Source organism: Pipistrellus kuhlii, unplaced genomic scaffold (assembly GCF_014108245.1).
Source record: "Pipistrellus kuhlii isolate mPipKuh1 unplaced genomic scaffold, mPipKuh1.p scaffold_m20_p_12, whole genome shotgun sequence".
In the NCBI taxonomy this organism is placed as follows: Eukaryota; Metazoa; Chordata; class Mammalia; order Chiroptera; family Vespertilionidae; genus Pipistrellus; species Pipistrellus kuhlii.
Window position 1 is genome coordinate 15,390,158 of NW_023425427.1, and position 25,404 is coordinate 15,415,561.

Here is a 25,404-nt window from a genome sequence, read left to right on the forward strand (position 1 = left end):
GGAAACAGGCTCAGACATTAGTATTACTTGGGATTTTGTTTCTGTAAAACCTGGTCCAAGTATAGAGTTTCAGCCAACTTAACTACTTCTGGAGGAAATGACCAGGCCTCTAAGATAATGGCTCCCAAACTTGTCTGCACATTGGAGCCACACAGAAGCCTTAAAAACTATAGATGGTATGTGTTGCGTCCCCCCCCCCCCCCCCCCAATTGTGATTAATTTAAAAAAACACCCTGAAGGTTGCCAGGTGATTTATGTTCAGACAAATTTAGGAACTGCTACTGTGAATAACTAAATACACCTATTTTAAAGGGAAAATTTCAAATGGAGGTAAGTACCCTTTCAGTAAGAAATCACTAATTTTAAAATAGACTGACATGATAAATCATGAAATACCAAAATGTAAAAAACATTTTTAGTTTTATTTTAGCCATGTTAGGTTATCCATAAGCTGTGAAAAGCTATGCTACTTGGTAATAAACCCACTGTTTCTATATACTACTTTGTAAGCTTGACCTCTAGGGTTCACACACCTCAAATCAGTTATCTTTTGTGCCTTAAGGAGAAAAAATGTCAATCAGAAAAGTTGTATCTGTCACATAGATAATAATACATCCTATGGTCACCAATCGTCACATTGTCATTAGGGAATATTTGCTTTTTAGGGGTAATTACAGGTAACCAATGCCATATTCTTCACTGTCTTCCCTCTGTTTCCTTTAGAAAATGAAAGGAGCTACAAGAAAGCAAGCATTCAAACCACCTGAAATAAGACAAATTAGACTTTAAAAAAAATCTTGACATGAAGGGGAAAAGGCCCCTTAGGCCTGTAGGGCACAGAACTGCTGGAACACAGCCAGGATGTGAGGGTCTAGTTCCGCGGTGAAGAGCAGGTTCTCCAGGGTCACCATGTACTGCTGGATTATCTGGTGATGCTGTGGACACAAAAGGGGGTGTAGGTCAGAAAAAGAGCACATAAGCTATTTTGCAGAATATTCCCCTCAGCAGCCCACCCACGTTGTGAAAAAATGGAAATAACGGGCCCCTGAAAAGCCCCAACATTTGTAGAGGGAAACGAGGATGTTCAATAATTTAAAAAGCGCAGTTCTGACCAGCTTCTAGGGCAATGCATTCATGCCTCATGGCAATGCCTGCTGCTATTACCATTAGACTAGGTGAGTGGTTCTTCACCTTCCTACAGCAGCGGTTCTCAACCTGTCATGACCCACAGGTTGAGAACCACTAGCAGCGTTGCCTAAGATAATCGGAAAACACAGATATTTACATTATGATTCACACAGTAGCAAAATTACAGTTATGAAGTAGCAATGAAAATAACTTTATGGTTGGGGGGTCACCACAACATGAGGAACTGTATTAAAGGGTCGAAGCATTAGGAAGGTTGAGAACCATTGGACTAGGTAGGTTAAGCAGTCCTCTAATGAGGACAAAACAAGTATGACTTTAATAAAAGTAGCCCAAACAGAGCTAGATCTACAAAGATTTTTTTAAAAGATGGAAGATGGTATATGTTACAAATAGGAGTAGCACAATTGCTACTGTTTGAAATGTAAAAAGAAAAGTTTTGGAATATTTACTAAAGAAAAAAAAATAGACATTACCCAGTGATCTAATGATCTAATAATCTTTCCTATGTGCACCTATAAGAACTAAGGGTTGTTTTAATTGGCATTAACTAAATCTGGAGAGAATTTTTATTTGGAGGTTTAAAGAACTTTTTTTCCTTTTATGACTTCTAATTCAGTAACTTTTCTAGAATGAGAATTTAGGTTGTTAATTTTGGAAGACACAGAATTAGTTCCTCTCTCCTACCAGGCTTTAAAGTAACCTTGCTTTTCTAAGGGCACTGTTATCAGATTTTAAGGATCTTTGTTAATATAATTACCATTCCTTGAACATTTGTTCTCTGCTTTTTGTATTAAGCTAGGCTAGGTTTTCTAGCAAAGAATGGCAGTTAGGAGTCTGATAAGAACCAATTTAAGCCTCAATATTCTGAGCAATAGGAGGAAATGGACATGAACTAAAGTACTTATGGGTATTATATAACCTGACAAATTTTATGATTTTAATAAATGGAGTATCTTTGCAGCTGAGAATAGTGATGTTTATTATCTAATCAGTTTCCCACAAACCTGTAAGAAGATCTGCTGGAGCCTCTCTATGCAGTTCTTATACCACGGTGTTAATATGCTGGTCCCGTCCGTCTCACATCGTACTAAATGCTCAGTCAAGATCATGATAAAGCGCTGGAAAGGGGGTACAGAGTTAGAGGTGTTAAGAGAGGGAGTGAATGAATTCTTCAGAAACAATCCCACCTTGACCAAGGGACTGTAAAGATGCTATCTGTTCTGCTGTCTTTTTGATATATAACTTTTCATAATTCAACAAATACTGTCTACAAAGACACACCAGTAATAATGTTAGTACATTCTCTTTGGCAATAGGTAAGGACCTTTAATGTCTAGATTACTTAGGACATAATCAGAACTGTTAGAGGAATCTATGTACAAAAATGTTCATCAAGAAGGAAAACAGTCATTAAATGATCAATAATTGGGAATAATGAAAGTATTTAACAAACATTCTTGGTTTTTTAAAGCCTGGAAAAACACTCATACAAGAATGCTGAGTAAACAACACAATTTGGAGAGATACATGGTTAATTCCAAGTACTTAGCTTTTGTACTTTTAACTTTAATAACTACAAAGAACATATTTTAAACTGAAGAAATATATGTCCAAGCCAAAATACCTGAAATATGACAAGGAAGAGGTTCTTTTGTTCACTCTGAGCAGATTCCACTTTTTCCTGCAGTCTTTCTATTTGCTCTTCAAGAGCCCCATCTTTCCTGTCACTGCTTCTGTCGTCATCATCACTTCTCTACAGAATGCAAAGGAACAAAAGGAAAATGCCATTTAGAATGTTACTGTATTAAATCCCATCAAGTAAGGGAAATACTTTATTCTGTCTGGTCAAATAGTATTTGAAGACTTGGTATTCTGCTTTTTAAACTGTTTTTATTGATTTTTTTTTAGAGCCATTAGAAACATCAATGGCTGCCTCCTACATGCCTCCCACTAGGGATTGAGCCCGTAAACTAGCTTTGTGTTCTGATAGAAATCAAACTGATGACTTCTTAATCTATAGGTCGATGCTCAACCACGGAGCTACACTGGCTGGACTGAAGACTTGTATTCTATAGGGAAAGTACCACCCCAACACACACAGACATCTAAAAGTCCTAGGATCAGAAAAATTTAGTGGCACTTGTCTTGAATAATATAGCAGTGGGAGTGCTTGCTATTAAACCGAAGTGAGTTGTGCCTTTTATTAGATAGTCCAATCAGGGAGGAAATGTTTGTCATATATTTTTCCTCCAGTCAAAATGAAAACAACTGTGAGCTCCTGGAAAACATACTTGATTCCTATTATTCATCATAGCTGTGCTTTCTGAAGTAGCTGTGAGTCCAGAATTAGTTACTATACTACTGAACCACTGCTCTTAGGGGAAATAGAAAGCTACATCTAAATCATGTCCTAGCCAGTTTGTGCAATGGTTAGAGCGTCGACTTGTGGACTTGATTCCTGGCCCCAGTTGGGGTATATGTGAGAGGCAACCAATCAATGGGTCTCTCCCCCCCTTCCCCTCTAAAACCAATGGAAAAAAGTATTGGCAGTGAGGATTAACAACAAAAATACATAAATCTTAAAATAATTACATACAATATATTTTATGATTTCAGAGAGGAAGGGAGAGAATCATTGGTCAGCTGCCTGCTACGTGCCCCATACTGCTGGGGATCGAGCCTGCAACCTGGGCATGTGCTGTGACCAGAAATCGAGCCATGCCCTTCTGGTTCATAGGTTGACCTCTGAGCCATGCTGGCCAGACTATAGTATTTCTCTATACTAAAACACTAGCTGAGAAGGACTTAACATTTTCCTGACCCTTAGTAGTAATATGACAATTCCTTTGGCTTTCAACCTCTCAAGAATGCTGTCCATTCCCCCCTCCCCACACACACACATATCTTCACTGTGGCTATTTTTTCCATTGATTTTTATAGAGGAGAGGTTTTAATAAACCAGTCATCTCATAAGTGCATAGATTTAGCTCTTTCTGCATAGCTTTACCACACATTACAGATACTACTTTTTGGTGGGGCATCCTCATGTACAGATTGGTGAATTTCCTCTTCCTTTTTCTGGGTGTATTATTAATTTGTGAACATTGGATTCACAATCAACAGCACTGTAAGTCATGCCTGGACAAAGCTAATCCCCATGAGGCAAATCATGGCCGCCTTGTGCTTAGAACACCGGATAGCCCTTCAGTCTCATGCTGGAGGACCATTTTAAACAGTGAAATAACCAACCGAAACACCACAGAATGAAAACAAAAAGTACAAATAACGTGGCACTAAGTAACACCATCAAAAGGACACTTTTAAATAGGAGCTCTGATACAAGGCAGAATTGCGTTGTTCAATCTCAGCTGGGAACAAGCCCACTGGGCAACTCAAAATGTCCACCGCTCTGCGTATGTCTGCTATGACCAGGAGCACCGTGAGGTTATCAATTACTTTAGTGAGTTGGTAAAAAGAGAAGTTCCAAATAATGAAAGATAATGTGTTCTTAGAACTTGGCTATTTATTCAACAAAGTAGATGACCAATGAAAAAACTGACAGTGCTTTCCAGTCATTAATCTCTACCTGCCCATTTGAGCAATAACAGAGGGTAGCTTGCTAACCTTTCATCCTCTAATGGGACACAGAAAAACTGGGCAAGCCCTTACATAGCTCAAGAGGCTCATCGTTGTAATATCTGATTGATGGGCTCGGTATATCTCTGTTAAGCTTTAACAGTTGCCTTCTAATTCACCCTGAAGAACTTAAGAATATTCACCAAGGTTATTTTTGTTTGTTTTTAAAGGCAGAAGCCATGATTTTACAGATTAAGAGAATGGGCTCAGATGTTATGACTCCCAGTGTCACCGCCAACAAGTGGCAGAGACAGGAACTAACTCCAGGTGTGTTACAGTCCAAGATCCTTTTAGCAAGAAGGCAGGCAGCACCAAATTTGGAAAGCCCATTTCTTTCTAGGTAACACTACTGGTAAGGCCCCATCTATGAGAGCCTCTTCTGTTCCCCAAACACAATGATCAGAACCTCTTCACTCTGCTTTTCTCTCTAACACACCACCTGCTTTGGGGTCTGCCTAGGCACCTGGATACATGTTTGTCTTTTCCTAACACTGCACAAAGGCAAAGTTCTAGAGTACCACTACCCAGTATACCGTTCTGCAATGAGAGAAAAGTTAGATATATCTGTGCTGCTTATCACACTAGACATGTGGCTACTGAGCACTTGAAATATGGTTAGTGTGACTAAGGAACTGATTTTTAAATTGTAGCTGTTATCATATTGGACACCACATTCACAGAGAATGGTGTGGCATGAGGGAAAGTTTCAGGAATTTGACCGACTTGGGTCAGATCCCAGCTGTCACTCATAAGCCATGTAATCTTGATCCACGTATAAAATGGGGATGACACCATTTACCTTACAGTATTTTAGGTCCATGAGATTTTAGGTCCTTATAGTATTTTAGGTTCATGAGTCTGCTATAGGTCTGTAGAGGTCATTAAACTTGCTCTCACCTTCTACTCTAGTAAATGTGTATAGTACACTAGAAAATACAGCCAGCTCACTCCTTCCCTCCGAAGTGGCAAAGTACTCAATTTCTTATTAATGAGAAACATTTTCTAAACGTGGAAATGACTGCCTCACCTCTCACAGTACAGGTGGAGTGGGGAAACATCGATAATTGCCCCCTCCTGTTGCAGCAGAAACGTAGAGAAATACTAGTACAAGTGTTTTCTTTCACTCTCCTCCATCCAGAGATGGTCAACTATGGAACAGTAAGGGTTGTGGCTTCCTAAACAGGCTCACCATGCAGCAGTGAGCAACAACCCCCCACAGGCTGCTGCTTCCTTCACTTCTATAAACAGCTATAGAGAAATTTGGCCTCAGAAAACATAAGTTCCCATTCAAGGTAAACAATTTTGAATATTTTCAGAGTTTCCCAAACAAAATCATTTTGTTTTGGTGTACCCTGACCTTTTATGAGTAGAAACAAGACTTACCCGTTTGTGCTGTCTTGCGAGTTTTTCTTTAGCTTCATCCAGCTCTTTCTGTATCTTCAGAACATGTTTGTTCATCTTACGAATTGTAGAGTGCAGGATTTCCCAAACAAACAATCTTAAAGTAAAATGATATTTGTTACTGTATGCTAACCAATGCTTACAGAAAATAAGACCTCTCAACTTTTATAACCTACTCATTCTTAAGGTCTGGTATATAGCCTTCTACTCTTTAGGCAGAATTAGTCATATTGTCCCCATCAACATTTAAGCATCTATCACTACCCATTAGGCTCAGGTGAGCTTCTTGAAGGCAATACTGGGATCTTGTCATTTTTCTTATTTACATTGCCTCCGAGATACACACATTGAAGAAATGTGTGCATATTCACTGAAATGAAATGGTAAGTCAGAAAAAACATGAACAAAATCACATGTTCTCAAACACTAAATATTGGAATTTTCTTGAAGACCTAATCTGAGGCTCATTTTACATGCTTTTTACTACTTAGCACACACTCGGCCAATTCTCTTGGAACATTTAAGAAACTCATTAGTTGACAATAGTTGTAAACTGCTGGGCTTTTAAGAATAAGATAAATATTTGTATGTTGTCTACCTATCAGCAAATTGCTAAAGTACCAGATTCACCTTGAAGGCATTTTTAAGCAACTTCTTAACTACAATATTATTCTGTCTATAAAGTAGGTCTCCTAACCCCAAGACATAGCATAGAATAGTAGTACTTCCTTGTACAATTTCTGACTTGGATGACAGTTTTAAGTGGAAGATTGTCTTACAATCTGTTTAGAATGTTAGCAGACAGGATAAAGAAGAGTACTTTAACTCTGGAAAGGGTGCGTCAGAGAGAACTTTGCAGAAATAAGCTGAGCTTGGACAGAGCTCTTGAGCAATGTATCCGTTTAAGAATGCATGTGTTTGAATTCCAGCTCTGCACTTAGCTATACAACTTTGGGCAAGCTACATAAGCACTCTAATGCTTCCTACTTTGTAAAATATAGAGGATAATGTAACATGTTCTGCAGTGGTGTTTGTAAATGAGCTGCAAATGTAAATCACTCTGGATAATGGCTAACACATACTTGCGTGATCACTTTTCTGAAAGTTTGGAAGTCTGTTTTTTTTTTAAATATATTTTATTGATTTTGTACAGAGGGAGAGAGATAGAGAGTTAGAAACATCGATGAGAGAGTCATCGATCAGCTGCCTCTTGCACACCCCCTACTGGGGATATGCCCGCAACCAAGGTACATGCCCTTGACTGGAATCGAACCCGGGACCCTTCAGTCCCCAAGCCGACGCTCTATCCATTGAGCCAAACCGGTCTTGGTTGGAAGTCTGTTTTCATTTGTGAATGCCAACTTAGCCAGTATGATAACCTTAGATCACATCCTTTCACCCTAAGGACTCAGTTTATTTCAGACCAGTGTCCTTGCCAATAACAGACACAATGAAAAGGATAAATGCTTAGTGCTTAAAATATTTATGTCTTCGCAAGTAATTTTTCTTTGTTCCCGGTTTTGTGTTAATTCCTGTTGCCTGAGTCCTGATCAGTTATAAAGACTGGGGGCTTAACTTCATGAATAAGAACCAAACTTAATGAAAAGTCTCTTTCCTTTAAGGTAGGGGTGTCGAACTCAATCAGAGAAGGGGCCAAAATCTAAAATCCAGCCTAAATCGCGGGCCGAATGGTTTATTGAACAGTCATAAACTGTCATTGTGATGGAAACGCAGCGGAGTGCAGTGATGACAGCATGGTGCGGGCCACATTGCAAGGCCTGGCGGGACGGATTTGGCCCGCGGGCCTTGTGTTTGACACATGTGCTTAAGGGGAAATGGGTATAGAATGAATCTTCTGGATCCAGGATTTTTATGACTGAAGTGAGACCTCTCTCACTCACAGGCATCTGGGTGTCCACCAGGCTTCCCTCACATCTCTCTCTAAAAATGTGTATTTAATGTGACTATTCTTCCAGCTCCTAGTGTGCATTCTAGGTCCCCAATGGAGCTGGAATTCTTTTCCAAGTTCCATAGTCTAGCTGAGACCCTGACACACAGCCTAATCTTCTCTCCTAATAATCTAAATCCTTTATCAGCATTTCTACTTGACTAGTTGAGACCTTACATGTGTGTCCCTAAGAGACCCTGCAACCTGACTGGCTGTATTTCCACTGACCATTAGTATATATTAATATCAACCTGGTTTGGATAAAAATTTGGAGCTCATGTATAAAAACACACAAAAACCAATTCATAGGGAATAAGAAACGTTGTAAAATAATTCATATTACCTAATAAAGTCACGAGATAGTTCTGAAGAGAAGATCCAATTTGCTACTGCAGCACAGTCAACAATCTGCGTACGAATCATCTTGTCTACTAGTACAGCAATCATCTACAACAAGGGAAGAATTCTTAGGGTAAATCGCACTTATTTGTAGACCATAATAATCTCACTGCTAGAAAAGTAAAATAGAATGGTTGTGAGACTTATTTTGCCTTCTCCTTAGCTCTGTTACTTATTGCAGGAATACTATAACACCAGTAAAAATTGAGAAAAAAAGAAAAAGAAAAACTCTGGTAACACAAACATAAAATTTTTTTTAGATAATACCATTCTCATCCTTCAAAAATATAGGAATGTTTTATCATAAAAATCTTAAATATATTCTGAAACATATTTAAATGCCTCTGTATAACTCATGGCATAAAAACAATATATTAATATTGAAAAATCTGGTGTGTTTTTGCAGAAACTGGATAGACTGCATAACTATTTCCTACCTTATTGGTAGAATCTTTATGCAATAAGATTCATACTATTGAAAATGTGTTGAGCTCTGGCTGGTTTGGCTCAATGGATAGAATGTTGGCCTATGGACTGAAGGTCACAGGCTTGATCCCCAGTGGGGGGCGTGGAGGAGGCAGCTGATCAATGATTCTTACTGATGTTTCTATCTCTCTCTCCCTTGCTCTCTGAAATCAATAAAAAAAAAAAAAAATTTTTTTTAAAATGTGTTATAGTCCCAAATCATAATAATTGCTCTTAAAAAACACACAACCAAGTATCATTAATTCACAGCATTAAAAAAATTACATAGATTTTAAAACTATTCTATAAACAGTCAAATGTCATGTTTACAAACTAAAACAATGGTAATAAATAGCCTTGTTTTTATACCCTATACAATCAGAGCCTCAAGATGTCTAAGTAGTTTTTACCTGTGGATGGTTCCTCCAGACCTCAAACATAACTCTGAGAACATGTAATTTTCCTTCATCACTTTCAGCTAGGGTTTTGAAGACTTCATGAAACCTTTTGATACCGGGAGAAAAAAATACCACATAAAAACTTGTTAAGCATTTTAATGTTTCAAAGCCTTTTCAGTATTAATTTACAGTGCAAAATAACCAAATGTTAACCATTAAGGATATATAGAAAAGGAATGATTAGAAATTCAATTTGTATAATTTGTCACAAAAATCTTAAGAGATTTACAATATACCATCGTTTGCCTAGGACTACAGTTTACTGTGTATCTAAGAATTAGTGGTCTAAGGAATCATCTCCAAACACAGGTGATGCATTCCGTGTGACTCATCTTCTGTGGGAACCCTGCAATTAACATCATTTGGGATGGGGCAAGGAGGTCAGTTTCTGTTTGGCTGGAGGAAGATTTGTAAACCAACCAAATGGCAGAATGACCTGCCTCTATGACGCACACTGACCACCAGGGGGCAGACACTCAATGTAGGAGCTGCCCCCAGGTGGTCAGTGTGCTCCCAGAGGGAGAGCACCGCTCAGCCAGAAACTGGGCTCACGGCTGGCAAGCATAGAGACAGTAGCGGAAGCCTCTCTTACCTCCACAGCAGTGCTAAGGATGTCCGACTGCCAGCTTAGTCCTGCTCCCCTCGGGCCAGCAGCCAGGGGAGACTATAATCCTGAGGGCTCCTCAACTACAAGAGGGTGCAGGCTGAGCTTAGGGACCCCCCCCCTGAGTGCACGAATTTCGTGCACCTAGCCTCTAGTACTAGTATATAGTCAAGAAACTCCCACCCTGTCTAGACATCTTCCTAAGGAACTTAAGCAGAAATGAGAGCCCACTGCATTTTTGGGAGCCACCCAAGATTTGGCTTCTAAAGAAAGCTTTCTGACTCATCAGACAGTCCAAAACCAAGTTTTCCACAGGTTTCTCTAAAGGTCTGTATAAAAAACATTCATAGAAGCCATAGGTCAAGGATTTTAGTTACCACAAACCAAAAACCATTGTATCAAGTTACATTGTAATACTAAGATCTTCATATTTAGCAGTTTTAGGTAAAAATGACTATACTGCTGGTATTCAAGCCAACTTCAAAACCTAAAGAAAGGGGGTGTGTTCTTGTTGCACTTACTTTGCAAGGGCACTGAAGGAGTGGCTGAACGATTTGGCTGCCAAATGTAGCAGAGTCTGCACAAAAACCTCTATTTTCAGTGGGTTAAAGCTGAATCCTTCATCTGAAAAATATTCCATAAGAAGACAGAACAACATAAGTTTAGCAATTCCTTGATCCCTTACCTGGAATGCTAAACAGATGGCATGCTCACATCTAAATACTACGTCAGACATCCATGTAACGTGTGAGTACTAACAGACAATAAAAGACCACCATTGATTTCAAATACTCAAAGATATAAAACTAAGCATAATCCTAATTCTTCATTTTTTGGCTGTTTCCCTAGTTCTTCTATGTGATCCATTTATTTATAAATACCACATAGATTTCCTTGTTCTTATCTCTCTATATGATAGCAAGGTGATTTCTATAATAATAAATGCATATTCTGGACGAAGCCAGGGCTGCGAGAGCCGAGCCCCTGGCACAAATTTTGTACGTTGGGCCTCTAGTATATCAATAAAAAAAAAAAAAAATACAGTAAACTCTAAGCACTTCAGGTCTATGTTCTGACAATGTCTAAATTTAATATCATACTTTTGACTTAGGCTTTCTAATTACATTTTCTCTAAAATCCTAAGTGTCTTAGAAAAATCCCAGTAATAAATGACCCAAAGGCCATTAATGTTTTATTTTGATTAGTAGCCCTTTTTCTATGCACGTCTTATTCATAGATCTAACAAAGAAATTTTTTTCTCCTGAAATGGTTCCCTAATATCTAGACCTCTTATTCTTAGATATAACACATAATACCTGTTTTACTGATTTGTCTGTGTCATTTGTTTGTGTAGTTTTCAAGATATGTTTCACACGTATATAAGGCAAGTCCCTCTCAACACTAGTCTTACCCATTTATTGATTCAAGGAAACTCTTAAGAAATTATTTTGCCAACTTTCCCATTCTTTCCCTCCAAATACCTAGGGTCTTTCACTGGAATTACATGATAAGTTTAATTTGGAGAAAATATCCAACTTTGTAATACACCAAATCTTCCTGAACCTCTCTAAAGTGAAAGCAGGGACTGCCTAAAAATCTTTCAGTGAAAGTAGTATATTGTGCTTTGCATTTATATTATATACATAATCCAAGCAATTTCATAAGGATGTTAGAATCTCTTTATACAAAGGAGAAAATTCCTAGGTACTAGTTACAACTGACGGGCTGAATAGACTTCCAAGGAATACAGTGATTTATGAGCAATTAATGAGATTTAAAAGGAGCTCGTGTTGCCAGAGTTATGTTAATGCTCTAACCTGGCCTATACATAGTTCACTCAAAAAATATTTAATTTCCTTACCGTCATCATCATCTTGGTTCGGATTTGGTACATCTTTCAGAATGCTGAAGATTTCATCACTGGTTGCTTTACTTTTAAAGGCAACAGCTAAACAGAGGGCAACCGAATGTCCAGGAAGAGAATCTAAGCACAGAATTGGGGGGGGGGGGGGGAGGGGGAGAGAAGGGTGTAGATCAGGTTTTAAGACTATTCTTGCAAATAATTAAATTAACTGAGAAACTAAAAATAATACCCCCCCCCCAATAGAATACTCTTTATCCCAAGATCAGTATTTAATCTGTACAAAGATATAACATGTGAAAATTACATTTAATAAGTCAAGGCTTTTTACCTAAAATAAGGCATAATTCTCACTTCAACACTTCCTTAAGAACACTTAGCTAATTGAAATTAACAGTACAAGGGGTGTTGATCTTCAGGGATGAGAATGAAGGGAACTGTGAATACAGTTAAATAGTCCTTTGATATCCTCAAGTCCCTAAGCTTCTGTAAGCTGAAAATCTGAGAATCAATGTATTCCTCTTTCATTTTTGTCACTTCGCCTTTCCTGAGATAGAGCAAACTGAGTTTGGGTTTCAACAAGGTGAAAGCCAACTTCAAGTTTTTTCTTTTTTTTCCTTTTTCTGAGTCCATACACAAGCTAGATGTTCATGTGCTGTGTTTACTACTGGTTAATGTATACCAAGTCCTTATTGTATGAAATTTGTGCTAGTGTAAGCTGTAAGACATCACCAGAGCAATACACTTTTAATGTAAGGTAGATAAAGTTAACAATTAAAAAGGAAGTTCTGACATAGAATAGGAATTAGAGGCACTTGGAATGAATAAAGTAAATTACAATAGGTCACATATACTTGGTGCTTTTCCTTGAAACTGGGAGAGAAAATAAATGACAGAAAAAAGAATTCCTGGAACCGAGGTGCCTGTATTTTAGCTGGGGAATCAAGGTATTCACAAAGGAAGCAGCCACAAAGCAACACAAAACTGGCTTGCTAAAGGTTAAAAATATTTAGTCATGAAGGTTGGTCTAGAAGAGTGGTCAGCAAACTGCGGCTCGCGAGCCATATGCGGCTCTTTGGCCCCTTGAGTTTTTAGCAAAGTCCAGCTTAGGAGTACCCTAATTAAGTTAATAACAATGTACCTACCTATGTAGTTTAAGAAATTTGGCTCTCAAAAGAAATTTCAATCGTTGTACTGTTAACATTTGGCTCTGTTGACTAATGAGTTTGCCAATCACTGGTCTAATCAACTGAGCCACACCAGCCAGGGCTGTGTAATTTTTTAAGGGAACGAAGATGTTCACAATGTATCAGTAAATGAAAACAGATTACAAAACAGTATGTATACTAGACACTAGACACTAGGAAGGGAACAGGGCCCAAAGATAGCATGGCTGCTCAGTCAGTAAACCTGGGCTTGGATCTGAGCTCTATCACTTAGAAGCAATCTCACTCTGGCTTTGCCTCTCTGAAGCATTTTCCTCATTGTAAAATTGATATAATAAACATACCTATTTCTCAGTTGTTTTAAGGATTAGGAAATATATTTAGCCACGGGGGTTTATTTCAAGGATAACAGGCATAGTCTGAGGTGTAGGTGGAGAATTAGGAGTGCAGTATGAGGGCAAGAGAGAGGAGCAAGTTTTAAAATACGAAGAATCTATGCAACATGATATGGAAGACTCATGGAGGAGCTGTGTTTAGTGCCAAGTGAAAAGACTAACTTGGAAAAACCCCACACCTAACCCTCTACCAGTGATGACTATTGGACACCTTACCTTCATTAAGTGTGAAACACAAAATGGCATATCAAATTATAGTCTCTCTGTCTTATAATGCAATCTCACTGGACAAAATATAGTGTATGTATATATACTGTGCTCCCAAACCCGAATTGGTATCAGATGATCAAGTTATCTCCATCACTATGACAAATATACATCTCCATTTTAATAAATTTTGGCTATAAATTCACCTTGCTCTGCTTAGCAATATTTAACATATGTCATGACTATAACATAATAGCCAGTGTTAAAAGAAAAAAGTTACAAGCCAGTAATAATTAAGTATATCACAATGAATCTTCAGAATGACAACAGAGCAGCTCCACCCGGTTTTGCTCCCCTCCGCTCCTCTCTCCTCTCTCTAGAAATCAATGGGAAGAATATCCTTGGATGAAGATTCCAAAAAAAAAAGGGCAAATAAAACAATAGTGGCTAGTAGCAGATCACCTTTCAAATAGAGAAAATATAAACCCAAGAAAGAGTTGACTTTTTCCTCAAATAACTGATGTCAGCAAATACTTGCGTTGTTACTTCTTAAAGACAGGAATTTATTACTTACTGCTACTTTCATCTCCATATTTGTAAATGCAGGTTGGGTTTGCAGGACATAGAGTTGAGAAGGTGGGAGGAACAATATCCAATATACGCTGATGGTAAGATAACCTAAAATACAAATAAGAGCTTCAGAAATATCATTCATCAGTCCCATTCATCAGTTCAATTCCTCATTAACATCCAACTTATTTGGAAAGTCACAATCTCCAGCACCCTCCAAGTACAATGCCAACTAATAAAAGAAGGAACAATGGAAAAAGAGAAACATCACTTAGCGATCATCATAAAGGGGGCAGGTAAAGAGTTGCCAGTAGAGGTTTGGTGAATAGGGTGATGTGGAGGTTTGATGAATAGGATAAGTATAACCTCAGAATATTTACTACAAAAAAATCAATTACAAAGGGAAAAATGGTGAATTTAGGTGGAAAAGCCCGGCAGATAGACATATCTCCAATGGTGGGATGCACTGTGAAGAGCAACAACAATGCAAGACTTGATTCTGGTCATGAGGACACAGCAGGGCGACCAAGAAAGTGAGGCCTAGATTCTTTAAAACTGATAAGGACATGAAAAATAGAATAATAATAACTGTTCACGATTGAGAAATGTGAAGATAATGACAGCAAATACTACATGTGTTCCTGGATAGGATTCTGAACCAGAAAGGAAAAAGGGAATTGTTAGGATAGCTGGTAAAATTTAAGCATTCGTGGACTGTATGGTAGTATCTGTACCAGAGCTGATTTCCCGATTTGAAAGGTGGTATGGTGATTGTCTTTGTTTTGGGGAAATATACAATAGATTGTTAAAGGTGATGAGATGTTATCTGTAGCTTGTTTCCAAAGGGTTCAGAAAAAGACCAATGTAATAGTGTACACAGAGAGGAGAAAAAGGAGAACTAGAAAAAATGTGGTAAGATGTTAATGAGGAAATCTGGATGAATAGGATAGAGTTCTTTGTATATTTTTCCCAAATAACAAAACAACTTTTTGGCTTAATTCACACAAAAACCAAATGTTATAGTTGCCTAATTTTTTCAGCTTACATCTTGATTAAAAACTAGCAAGGAAGAGATGTAGGTAGTTGAGTTTTAAAAATTACATTCTGGACATATATCACAAATGCAGAAGAGAGAAAAATCCTACCTCAAAAATTAGGAGACTTAAGGAGAAAACACAAAGAACTTACCTCATACATTTTTCTAGAACTTCTTTTACAAACTTTGGTTTGGGACTATCAGGATCTTGAGTAAGACAATCTGACCTAATGAGTAAACATAGTTTTAGAAGTTCTTACATAGAATCTGTACTTATTCCTAACTTGTACTTAGCTAAAAATAGATTCCTTCTACCTAAATTATTTCATTTATGTATTTAAATATAAAAAAATTAAATATTTTAGACCATGAAGACTGTTTTTATGTTATAGTTTTAAATATTAACAGTATCGCCGAAACCGGTTTGGCTAAGTGGATAGAGCATCGGCCTGCGGACTGAAAGGTCCCAGGTTCGATTCTGGTCAAGGGCATGTATCTGGGTTGCGGACACATCCCCAGTAGGGGGTGTGCAAGAGGCAGCTGATCGATGACTCTCATCGATGTTTCTAACTATCTCTCTCCCTTCCTCTCTGTGAAAAATCAATAAAATATATTAAAAAATATTAACAGTATCTTTAAAATTAAGGTAGATTGTAGAGAAAGGAAAAGCTAAAATATAATACCACTTACCAATCTTCCCAACTCCAACGAAACTGGAAGTTACTTAGATGATGGGAAAACCAATTAATAAACCTATACAGAGAAGAGGAAGGAACACAAAAAGATGAATGGTTACAATTTATACCAGAAACTTATGAAATCCTTCAGACAAATAAAACCCTATGTTATAGAGTTAAGTTACAAGCATATACCCTTACCTATAGCTGTATCTTCTGCTACTTATCCTTTTCTCTGCAAATCCTGTACCTCATCTTCTTAAAAATATAACAATTTCCTAACTCACTCCTTTTTTAGGTGAATAATAGATATGACTTAAGTGCCTATTTTGTGGCAGGCACCTTATATGTTTTATTATTTAATAATAATTTCTGAGGAGTATATTATTTTTCTCATTACTTAAAAGTGGCAAAAAAAAGATTAAATGGCAGATAAAACATTTTATAAATGGTAGAGCCAAAGCAGTTTTTTACCATCACGACCATAACTTCACCACAAACAACAAAATATACCTCTGAAGCTCCCTTGTCTCTAAAAATATATCTACTCTAGATAGGGATCATCCTAGCAAACTGTATAATGCTGTGATGATTTTAAGAGCCCAATAAATATTTGCTGAATGAATAGCATAAATGGGATGCCAAATACAACTGGTAGTTTTACTAATTAAACTGGGGGAGAAAAATCAGAAGACACTTTCTTAAAGTACATCTCTCATGTAGCTATTAACTTCAATCACTGAAATTAATCAAGATAATAGGCCAAGGACACAGAATAGCCCTTACTGATAATTTTCAGATATGGAATTTGAATAATGGACATAAAAGATCATGAAAATTGGAGAAATATTCAAAACCTGTCCTGATCTGATTTGAGAAGCTGACAAAGGTAAGAAAGATGGTACATAGACCTCATTCAAAAGATGACGGGGCATGCAATGGCCACAGCCATAAAAATCCAACATAGTCATTTGTATAAACAGTCTTGAAGCTGGAGTTACTGTATGTTGAAGCTAATTATTTTAGAAACAGATACTATATCTAAATAAAAATATATGTGCTTATATATAATATATAGTATTGGACTCTACTACTACGTAGAGGTTAGTATAAAGTCTATTATAAAAGCTTACATACCCAATAGCAGTGGGAAAAGTGTAACTGTACCAAAGCACCCAAATAAACAATGAATGAAATTAAAGAAACCTTAGCATGAGCATCATTTCCTACTGAAGATTAGAACAAAAAGTCTAATGTGATAATTACAAGTATGAGGCGTGGTGTTTTTTTTTAAATTTAAACATTTTTTTAAAAATGTACAAACAAAGGATTATTTTGGGGAGGCAAGAAAAAATCAACTTGGAAATTCTTAAAAAGGCAAATCAAATTCTTTTATAAAGCACAAGGAGAACTGGTTAACAACCAGTATAGAAATTAGACAATTACTGTACCTGTCTACACATGTAGTATTCATCGTGTCCAAACGCATATATAACATTTCAGTTGCTTGCGCAAGCTATAAATTTGAGGATAAGGAAAACTATTCTCCACCCTCCTTTAAAATAAGTTGTGATAGAAAAAATAAATAGCATTTCCGACAAGTCTGTATAATGACTGCTAAGGTTGAAACATTTTTTTCATGTAACTGATCTTTATAAAAATAGCTTTGAGGTATCAATGTACAATAAATTTGACCTGTATACAACTATACAAGTCAAGATAATGAACACTTACATCACTTCCAAAACTTCTCCATGTTCCTTTGTAATCCATTCTCCCTTCTTCCCACCCCTACCCATGCTCCCAAGCAAATATTGGGATTATCACTAAATCACTTTGCATTTTCTAGAATTTTGTGTAAATAGAATCACTTAGTATGAATTATTTGGATTTAAAAAAAAAATCCTTAACCAAGGACATGTTCCTATTGATTTTAGGAAGAAAAGGGGGAAAGGAGGAAGGAAAAGTTAGAAGGGGAGGGAGAAGGGGGAGAGAGAGAGACAGAGACAGAGATATAGAGATAGAGAAAGTAACATTATTATTTCTCTATCTCCTGAATTTGCCCTGACCTGAGACCTAACCTGAAACTTAGGTATGTGCCCCCACAGCGAATCAAATCCACAACCCTCTGGTGCATGGCACAAAGGTCCAATCAACCGAGTCACCCACTTAGAGCTGTTTGGTGTTTTTTACTCAGCATAATTATTTCATAATTGATTCATGTTATTGCAGGCATCAAAAACTTATATTTTATGATGGAGTAGTATTCCATTGTAAAGGCATAACAAAATTTGTTAATTTTCTCATATATTGATGAGTATTTGGACTTTCAGTTTAAGGTTATTACCAATAAAGTATCTATGAACATTAATGCCTACAGTCTTTGTGTAGACTTGTGCTTCCATTTCTCTTGGATAAATAACTGAGTGGAATGGCTAAACTGCATAGTACACATATGTTTAACTTAAAAAAAAATCAAACTGTTTTCATGAAGTGATTTAAACCTACTAGCAGAACTATTTGGTAATCTTTTAAAGCTAGGCCAACAAGAATAAGTTTAAAAACAAAGGAAAGGATACAACTTGGGGTAGAGAGCCAGGCTGAAGTTTGCACAGTTCAATGAGAAGTGTTGTGTACATCACATCAATGTGAGGGGGTGCTGGAAGTTGAAACAGCTCTGCAAAGATCACCTACAAAAGAATCGGGAGTCAGAACTCAATTCAACAGCTAACTATGCACGTTTATTAGAAATACCTCACTATTCCAAACATAAACTCTAACTCCATGACATTTATAATGAAAGAATCACTTTTTTGTTTTGGTTAATCCTCATCTGAGGATATTTTTTCCATTGATTTTTAGAGGCGGAGAGGGAGGAAGAGAGAGAAACGTTCAATTGAAAGAGACACATTGGTTGGCTGCCACCCACATGCATCTGGGGCTGGAAACCAAACCTGCAACCCAGGTGCTCGGCTGGCCCTCTAACCCTTGAGCACAATGGCCAGGACAAGAATTACTTTCATCTTTAATGAAAATTTCTTCTCTGTATAACTCATTCAGATAAGAATATGCAAATACAGTATACCCTCAATTTTGTGGATCTTGATTTAACAGACTTCAAATTTCATGGACAATTTTTGGTCTCTATGTCATATGTGAAAATTAACACCCTATTAATTTTAAAAAGCTTTTAACCAAGCATTATATTATTAATGAACAGGGTTTTTTCTGTTATTAGTTCATAGTTATTATTTTTAAAAATATTTTCATTGATTTCAGAAAGAAGGAGAGGAAGGGAGAGATAGAAACATCAAACATGAGAGAGAATCATCAATTGGGTCTCCTGCACACCTCCCTACTGGATTGAGCCCCAAACCCAGGAATGTGCCCTGACAGGGAATCAAATCAGGGTCCTTCTGGTTCTGAGCCACATCAGCTGGGCTAATTTATGGTTATTTATAACAAATTTTAGCAAATAGGCCTTATGTTGGAAAAACACTATAGTAATTTTACTGACATAAATATTATCTCTCTACAACTATAATCTACATATTTAAATCCAAGAATCACCGCTCTAAACAATGTTCTGCAAATGTATGTGATCACACCAGTGCTCAAGGCAACTGGTTCTGTTGTCCTGGGGCGTGACTTTCTGCAGCAGTTTTAACTTGTGTCAGCCCATGTTTAGTAGTGCCCCAGCCATGTGCACGCATGCATTTACTAAACCTATTCGGTATAAATTAAAAATTACAGTAACATACAGAAAACTTTTCTGTGAAATAAAAATTTTCATACATACTTAATTTTAATTACACAAACATGTCTGTAGAAGTAAAAAGAGGTAAACTAATTGTCAATTTTTAAGATATATATATATATGTTTTTAAATATATATATATATATTTTAGAGAGGAAGGGAGAGGGAGAAATAGAAACATCAATGATTAGAGAGGATAATTGACTAACTGCCTCCTGCACGCCCACACTAGGGATTGCGTCCATAACCCAGGCATCTGCCCTGACTGGGAACAGAACCGTGACCTCCTGGTTCATGTGTCAACACTCTTCCACTGAGCTACACCGGCCAAGCTAATTTGTCAAAAATTTTTTTTAAAATATATTTTTATTGATTTCAGAGAAGAAGAGAGAGGGAGAAAGAAATAGAAATATCAATGATGAAAGAGAATCATTGATCAGCTGCCTCCTGCAAGCCCCCTACTGGGGATCATGACCACAACCTGGGCATGTGCCCTTGACTGGAACCCAACCCAGGTCCTTCAATCTGTTGGTTGACACTCTATCCACTGAGCCAAACCAAATTTTTTTTTGAAATTTTTAACGTACACATTTTGAAAACCTATATAACAGACTTTCAGCTTTAACTGACACCTCCCTCACCCAAATTAATCCATTTTATTGAGTTTTTACTATTATTAGGGCTTATTTGATAATCCCAGAGAACCATGTAATTAAATGCCAACTCCAAGTATAGGAGGCACATAACTATCAATTTTATTCTAATAAATTAAGTAGTAAAAACTCTTATGAGACTGAGGATGCAAATGGACAATAGTCATGTCATTCCACTCTGCTACTAGAAACTGGTGACCACAAACCTTTCTGATAATCCAGGCATTGGCCATGCCACTTGTTCAGAAACTTGTTTCCACCTCCCTTGTGTGGACCACCTACCAAGAATTCTAAAGCCTGATCTGCATTCCTTCCTCTGCCTCTTCTCTCCACACTTCCGTATGGCTATTGGTTTCAACCTCCTCTTCTCTGTATATAAACAGCAATTTCCTCGCTCCGTTAACTTTTAAAAAATATATATTTTATTGATTTTTTACAGAGAGGAAAAGAGAGGGATAGAGAGTTAGAAACATCGATGAGAGAGAATCATCGATTGGCTGCCTCTTGCACACCCCCTACTGGGGATGTGCCCACAACCAAGGTACATGCCCTTGACTGGAATTGAACCTGGGACCTTTCAGTCCACAGGCCAACACTCTATCCACTGAGCCAAACCAGTTTTCGCATCTGTTAACTTTAAATATCTGACAAGTAGCAAGAAAAGAAACAATAAGCCAAGAGTAGATTAATACTTTTAAGTCAACAGAAAGATTCTGAGACTCACAAACAAGCTCCACGTGGAATGCATACCTCAACTATATGGTAGTTCAAGGGGATCTTGTTCTTCCCAGGATAGCTCACCAGCTGAGCGGCGCTGTAAGAGGAATAACTTAAGTTCAGTAAGTATACAAAGATACATGAACCATCAAATAGTTTCAAAGCAGTTGCTTAGATATAAGGGAAGGAAGTCTTTTCTGGAACTTTCTAGATTTCAATTACTTCACTATAGCACAGATTATTTTGTTTATCACAAGAAAAAATTTTTAATGCATCCAAAACTCCTTGAAAGGTTAGGACCTTAGGTAATAATACTAAGGAAGTATATTCAATAAACTAACTGAAAAAGTTTTAATACGGCAGGCCACTCCCAAAAGACTATGCTCCTTTCCACCTTAAAATCTAAAATAAACTTTCCAAAGTCTAAGGAAATATTAAAAGTAAACTTTTCCTAAGCTAAATGTCTAAATGCTAGAAAACACAGCAAAACCATTAGTATTAATTTATTTCCCTAATATTCACACCAAATATATTGTCATTCAAATTTGTCCATAGCATATTACAAATGTCCACACAAAAAGCCGACATCATATGCATTATTATAAAGCACTCAGAAAAGTACTATTTTGAGAAAGCAGATTGGTCTTAGCAAGACAGAATGTCAGAAGATTTTTTCTTATACTCATAACATACATTTTTGCTCTTATCAACTTATCTACATTGCTACATTTTCTACACTCTAAAAGTAACATGAAAGGAACCTTACCAAGTATTTCTTTCCTTCCAGTGGGACTTAATGATGCAGTGAAGATTTTCTTCTATTACAAATCTTTCCACGGAATGACTCCCTGGCATTACAGGACCCTGGAAAGAAAACCAAATGTATATATTACAGACCTAAAAAAATATATTTTCTTTCATTTATTCAACAAATATTTGAGACATTATGTTTGATACTATATTGGGTGCTGGGAATAAAAGTGTGAAAAATTTATATTTTCAGCAAATACAGTCATATTCACTTACAACAGAATGAGTGTCAGCTGCAGTATTTCTTCTATACCTCTGACACCACACTCTCCTAGCCCACCTCAATTCTTATGTGAAACAAAATAATTGTTGTACATCATTAGCTCTATATTGTTTATGATTTTAAACTATAATGGTGGACTACGTCCATAATAAACATGGAGGGAACATTTTTGTTTCAAATACCATATAGACATAACTATGGCTTGGATACTGAACCAATGGCTGCCTAGGAGGCAGAGCTTTTGATGCTGACTGGTATAGAAACCAATCCATCAGAACCAAATCTGGGTGACCTATGAGGAGCCAATGGCTGCCTAGGAGGCAGAAATTTTGATGCTTACTGGCATAGAAACCAACCAATCAGAACCAAATTGGCCTGCAGGGAAGAGCAGTTAGGGGTGATCACAGGCAGACAGGTGAGCGGTTAGGAGCCAAGGGCCCCAGATTGTGAGAGGGATGTCTGATTGTAGAGGATACATACTGGGTTCTCGAACTTAGTCTCTCTTTTTTTTTTAATCCTCACCCAAGGACATGTTTTTATTGATTTTGAGAGAGGAAGGGAGAGAAACATTTATATAAGAGAAAAACATTGACTGGTTGCCACCGTAATGCCCTGACCAGGGATTGAACTAGAAATCTTGGCATGTATCCTGATCAGAATCAAACCTGTAGCCTTTTTGGGTACAGGGACAACGCCCCAACCAACTGAGCCACCTGGCCAGGGCTCAAACTTACTCTCTTTAATTTCACCCTGTGCTTTCTCTAAATCTATATAGACATGCTAAATATAATTTCTTGCATAATGAAGTGATAACATTCACTGAATTAAACTGTTAACTTCATTGCTACAAACCCTCTTAGGTAATAAACTCAAAATTTAAATGTGTCACAGGCACAATTCAAATACAATTAAACCATAAATACAATGCAGCACATTGTATTTGACAGGAATTTTTAATTGGTCACCTACCTCAGGATCATCCGTGTAGTCAAACATTCTGAAGATGACCCTTGGCATTGGGTACACTGAATCCTCAGTGTGAGGAGGTGGTGTAAAAGGAGGCAGATTGTGCTGCAAGGCTTCACACAGGATGCTGTCAAAGGCAAGATAAGGTCTTAGGATGTGCCGCTCCTGCCAGCGATCCTTTTTCAATTTCTGAATCTGGGCCCACAGGCAATCTAAATACTAAAGACATTAATTTTTAATAATTAATATATATTTGGAGGCTAGAAGAAATAACATGTTCAGTAGACAAAACCAAAAATCACTATTTCTAAAATACAGGATACAGAAAAGCAAGCTAACTTTCAATTAAATATAGTACAAATGAATAAAGGAATAGTGTTTTGTTTTAATGATTTTATAAAGTCAGTATCTGTCTGAAGCTGTTCTTTAAATTTGGCATTTAAGTAAAAAAAAAAAAAAAAAAAAAAAAAGTCAACTTTATGATAGCTGGAATTCTCCAGAACAGGCAATGTTTCAATTACATTCGAACATTTATTAAATATCCACTGTATGCCCAGGGCTATGAGGAAGTGGGTCCATGATAGGAAATGTGGAAACCTAGCTAAGGTTTATAAATGGAATGTCCTGAATAATAACAGAGATAAGAATCTACTCAAGAGCTGAATGTCCCTATATCACAGGAGACTGAAATTAATTTACCTCTTCTTGTGGATGTGGCTTCTCAGCAGTCCACACTTGTAACATGGGCACATGAGTCTTTTGGCGTCTTCTAAAGACAAAATGAAAATATACTTTTTAGGTTTTTAAAAACATGAAAAGATGTTCAGTTGCAATGCCATTTCTAAGAATTCATGTCTCCCACAAATATATTTGCACATGTATACAAGACATCTGTACAAGGATATTCACTGAAACATTTGTTTATAATGCAAGAGACTGGAAATAACCTAAATATCTCCCACTTGGAACTAAAGAAATTATGGCACATTAAAAGAGTGAAATATTGTACAACTATTAAGAAGAATGAGGTAGAGCTATATGTGTTTATGCAAAAAAATCCCAAGTTATATTAAGGGATAGGGAAGCAAGAAAAGAAGAGTGTGCATATTGGACTACCATATGAATAAAAAAGGGGGAAGGACATATACCAGCACTTAAATGCTAGAATATTCATACATTTTAATTTTTATTCTTTGGTAAGCATCTACATTTTTTAAGAAAACCAGTCAAATTTTTCAAAAATATAAAAACATTTTCAAAATCTAACATTAAAAGGTAGCTTAACATGATAAAAAAGTAGATTTCTATCCTTAGACTTCTTTTAGCTTTATTTGTAACTGACTAAGTAGATATTAACAATATCCAACGAAATATCTATGAATAGACAGAAAATGAAACTTGTAACAAAGGTGTTTTGAAAAATGTAAGAGGCACAAAATAAGAACCTACCTACCAAGTAATTAAGCCTAAGTTTACTAATAACTCCTATTTTTAGTATTAAAGGATAAGGACCACTGTTATAAGGACTTGGTTTAGGATTTACCAACCTGAAATACACTGTATGTTCCCCACTGTGAAATAAATTAATAGTAAAGATGTCCAAACCTCTAAAATATTGTGAGTCGGTAGGCCTGGGGGCTGGGTTTAGATCATTCTTAAGTACCACAGTAAATCTTAGACACATTAGTATCTAGAACCACTGTGTTAAGATGTTTTATGCCTTTGCAATATGTACAAGAGTAGCTTAAAAGCAGCTACGTTACCAACTGCTTCGTTTTGCTTGAACGAAGTAGGGATATGAGATTACCTAGAGAAAGCATTAGGAAACTCCACAGCTTATTTTTGAGAAATGCAATTCACATGGTATTACTAAAATAGATAACACATAAAACATTTATGATATCGGGAAGGTATTCTTTACTTAAACAAAGAGAACTATGAATTGTGCCCTTACTTAAGATAGCTTTCAGTGTTGGCAAAGATGCGGTCCATCTCTGCATCTTTCTTCTCATATAATTCTTTTCCAACCCAGGGCAGAGATGACAGAAATGCATACACATACCAATCCCGTCGCACCTAAAGAATTTTTTAAAAGGTAAGTTTAAAACATGTCCTAGTTAATTATCATTCATATTGTATTCTTGAATGAAATCCTGTGAAAGCTATTTAACAGGACTTAAGACATTTGTTTCAGAGCATTTCTAGATATTTTAGTTTTACTAGACAGAATCATTTAACATAGAGGTCATAAGAACCTATCTGAATATAGTTGACTTAACTTGTATATATTAAGAATTTATAGCATA

At 36.8% G+C, this 25,404-nt stretch overlaps 1 protein-coding gene and 2 long non-coding RNA genes across 8 annotated transcripts in view; 2 read left to right on the forward strand and 1 right to left on the reverse strand.

The window, feature by feature from the left end:
- Positions 1–403: 403 nt before the first annotated feature.
- Positions 404–25,404, reverse strand: part of NCBP1 (nuclear cap binding protein subunit 1) — a 44,622-nt gene continuing 19,621 nt past the window's right edge. For 3 of the 6 annotated variants that reach the window (XM_036433255.2, XM_036433254.2, XM_036433257.2), the window contains 18 exons: positions 25,053–25,174; positions 23,798–23,867; positions 23,102–23,317; positions 21,866–21,963; positions 21,133–21,196; positions 18,552–18,662; positions 17,424–17,488; positions 15,986–16,048; positions 15,448–15,522; positions 14,264–14,367; positions 11,922–12,044; positions 10,582–10,684; positions 9,409–9,502; positions 8,478–8,581; positions 6,169–6,283; positions 2,774–2,902; positions 2,154–2,267; positions 404–935 (listed from right to left, as the gene is read on the reverse strand). In XM_036433255.2, the coding sequence (XP_036289148.1) occupies positions 822–935; positions 2,154–2,267; positions 2,774–2,902; positions 6,169–6,283; positions 8,478–8,581; positions 9,409–9,502; positions 10,582–10,684; positions 11,922–12,044; positions 14,264–14,367; positions 15,448–15,522; positions 15,986–16,048; positions 17,424–17,488; positions 18,552–18,662; positions 21,133–21,196; positions 21,866–21,963; positions 23,102–23,317; positions 23,798–23,867; positions 25,053–25,174 (1,884 nt within the window). In that variant the 3' untranslated portion in view covers positions 404–821. Of the gene's footprint in view, positions 936–2,153; positions 2,268–2,773; positions 2,903–5,131; positions 5,934–6,168; positions 6,284–8,477; positions 8,582–9,408; positions 9,503–10,581; positions 10,685–11,921; positions 12,045–14,263; positions 14,368–15,447; positions 15,523–15,985; positions 16,049–17,423; positions 17,489–18,551; positions 18,663–21,132; positions 21,197–21,865; positions 21,964–23,101; positions 23,318–23,797; positions 23,868–25,052; positions 25,175–25,404 lie in introns of those variants that run through there. The other 3 variants (XM_045579973.1, XM_036433256.2, XM_045579974.1) reach the window with 3 other exon arrangements.
- On the forward strand, positions 935–2,548 carry LOC123652126. The gene is made up of 2 exons (XR_006741242.1): positions 935–1,175; positions 1,426–2,548. It is a non-coding gene; the product is annotated as an uncharacterized LOC123652126 (long non-coding RNA).
- Positions 7,529–8,921, forward strand: LOC118716287. The gene is made up of 2 exons (XR_004987106.2): positions 7,529–7,808; positions 8,017–8,921. It is a non-coding gene; the product is annotated as an uncharacterized LOC118716287 (long non-coding RNA).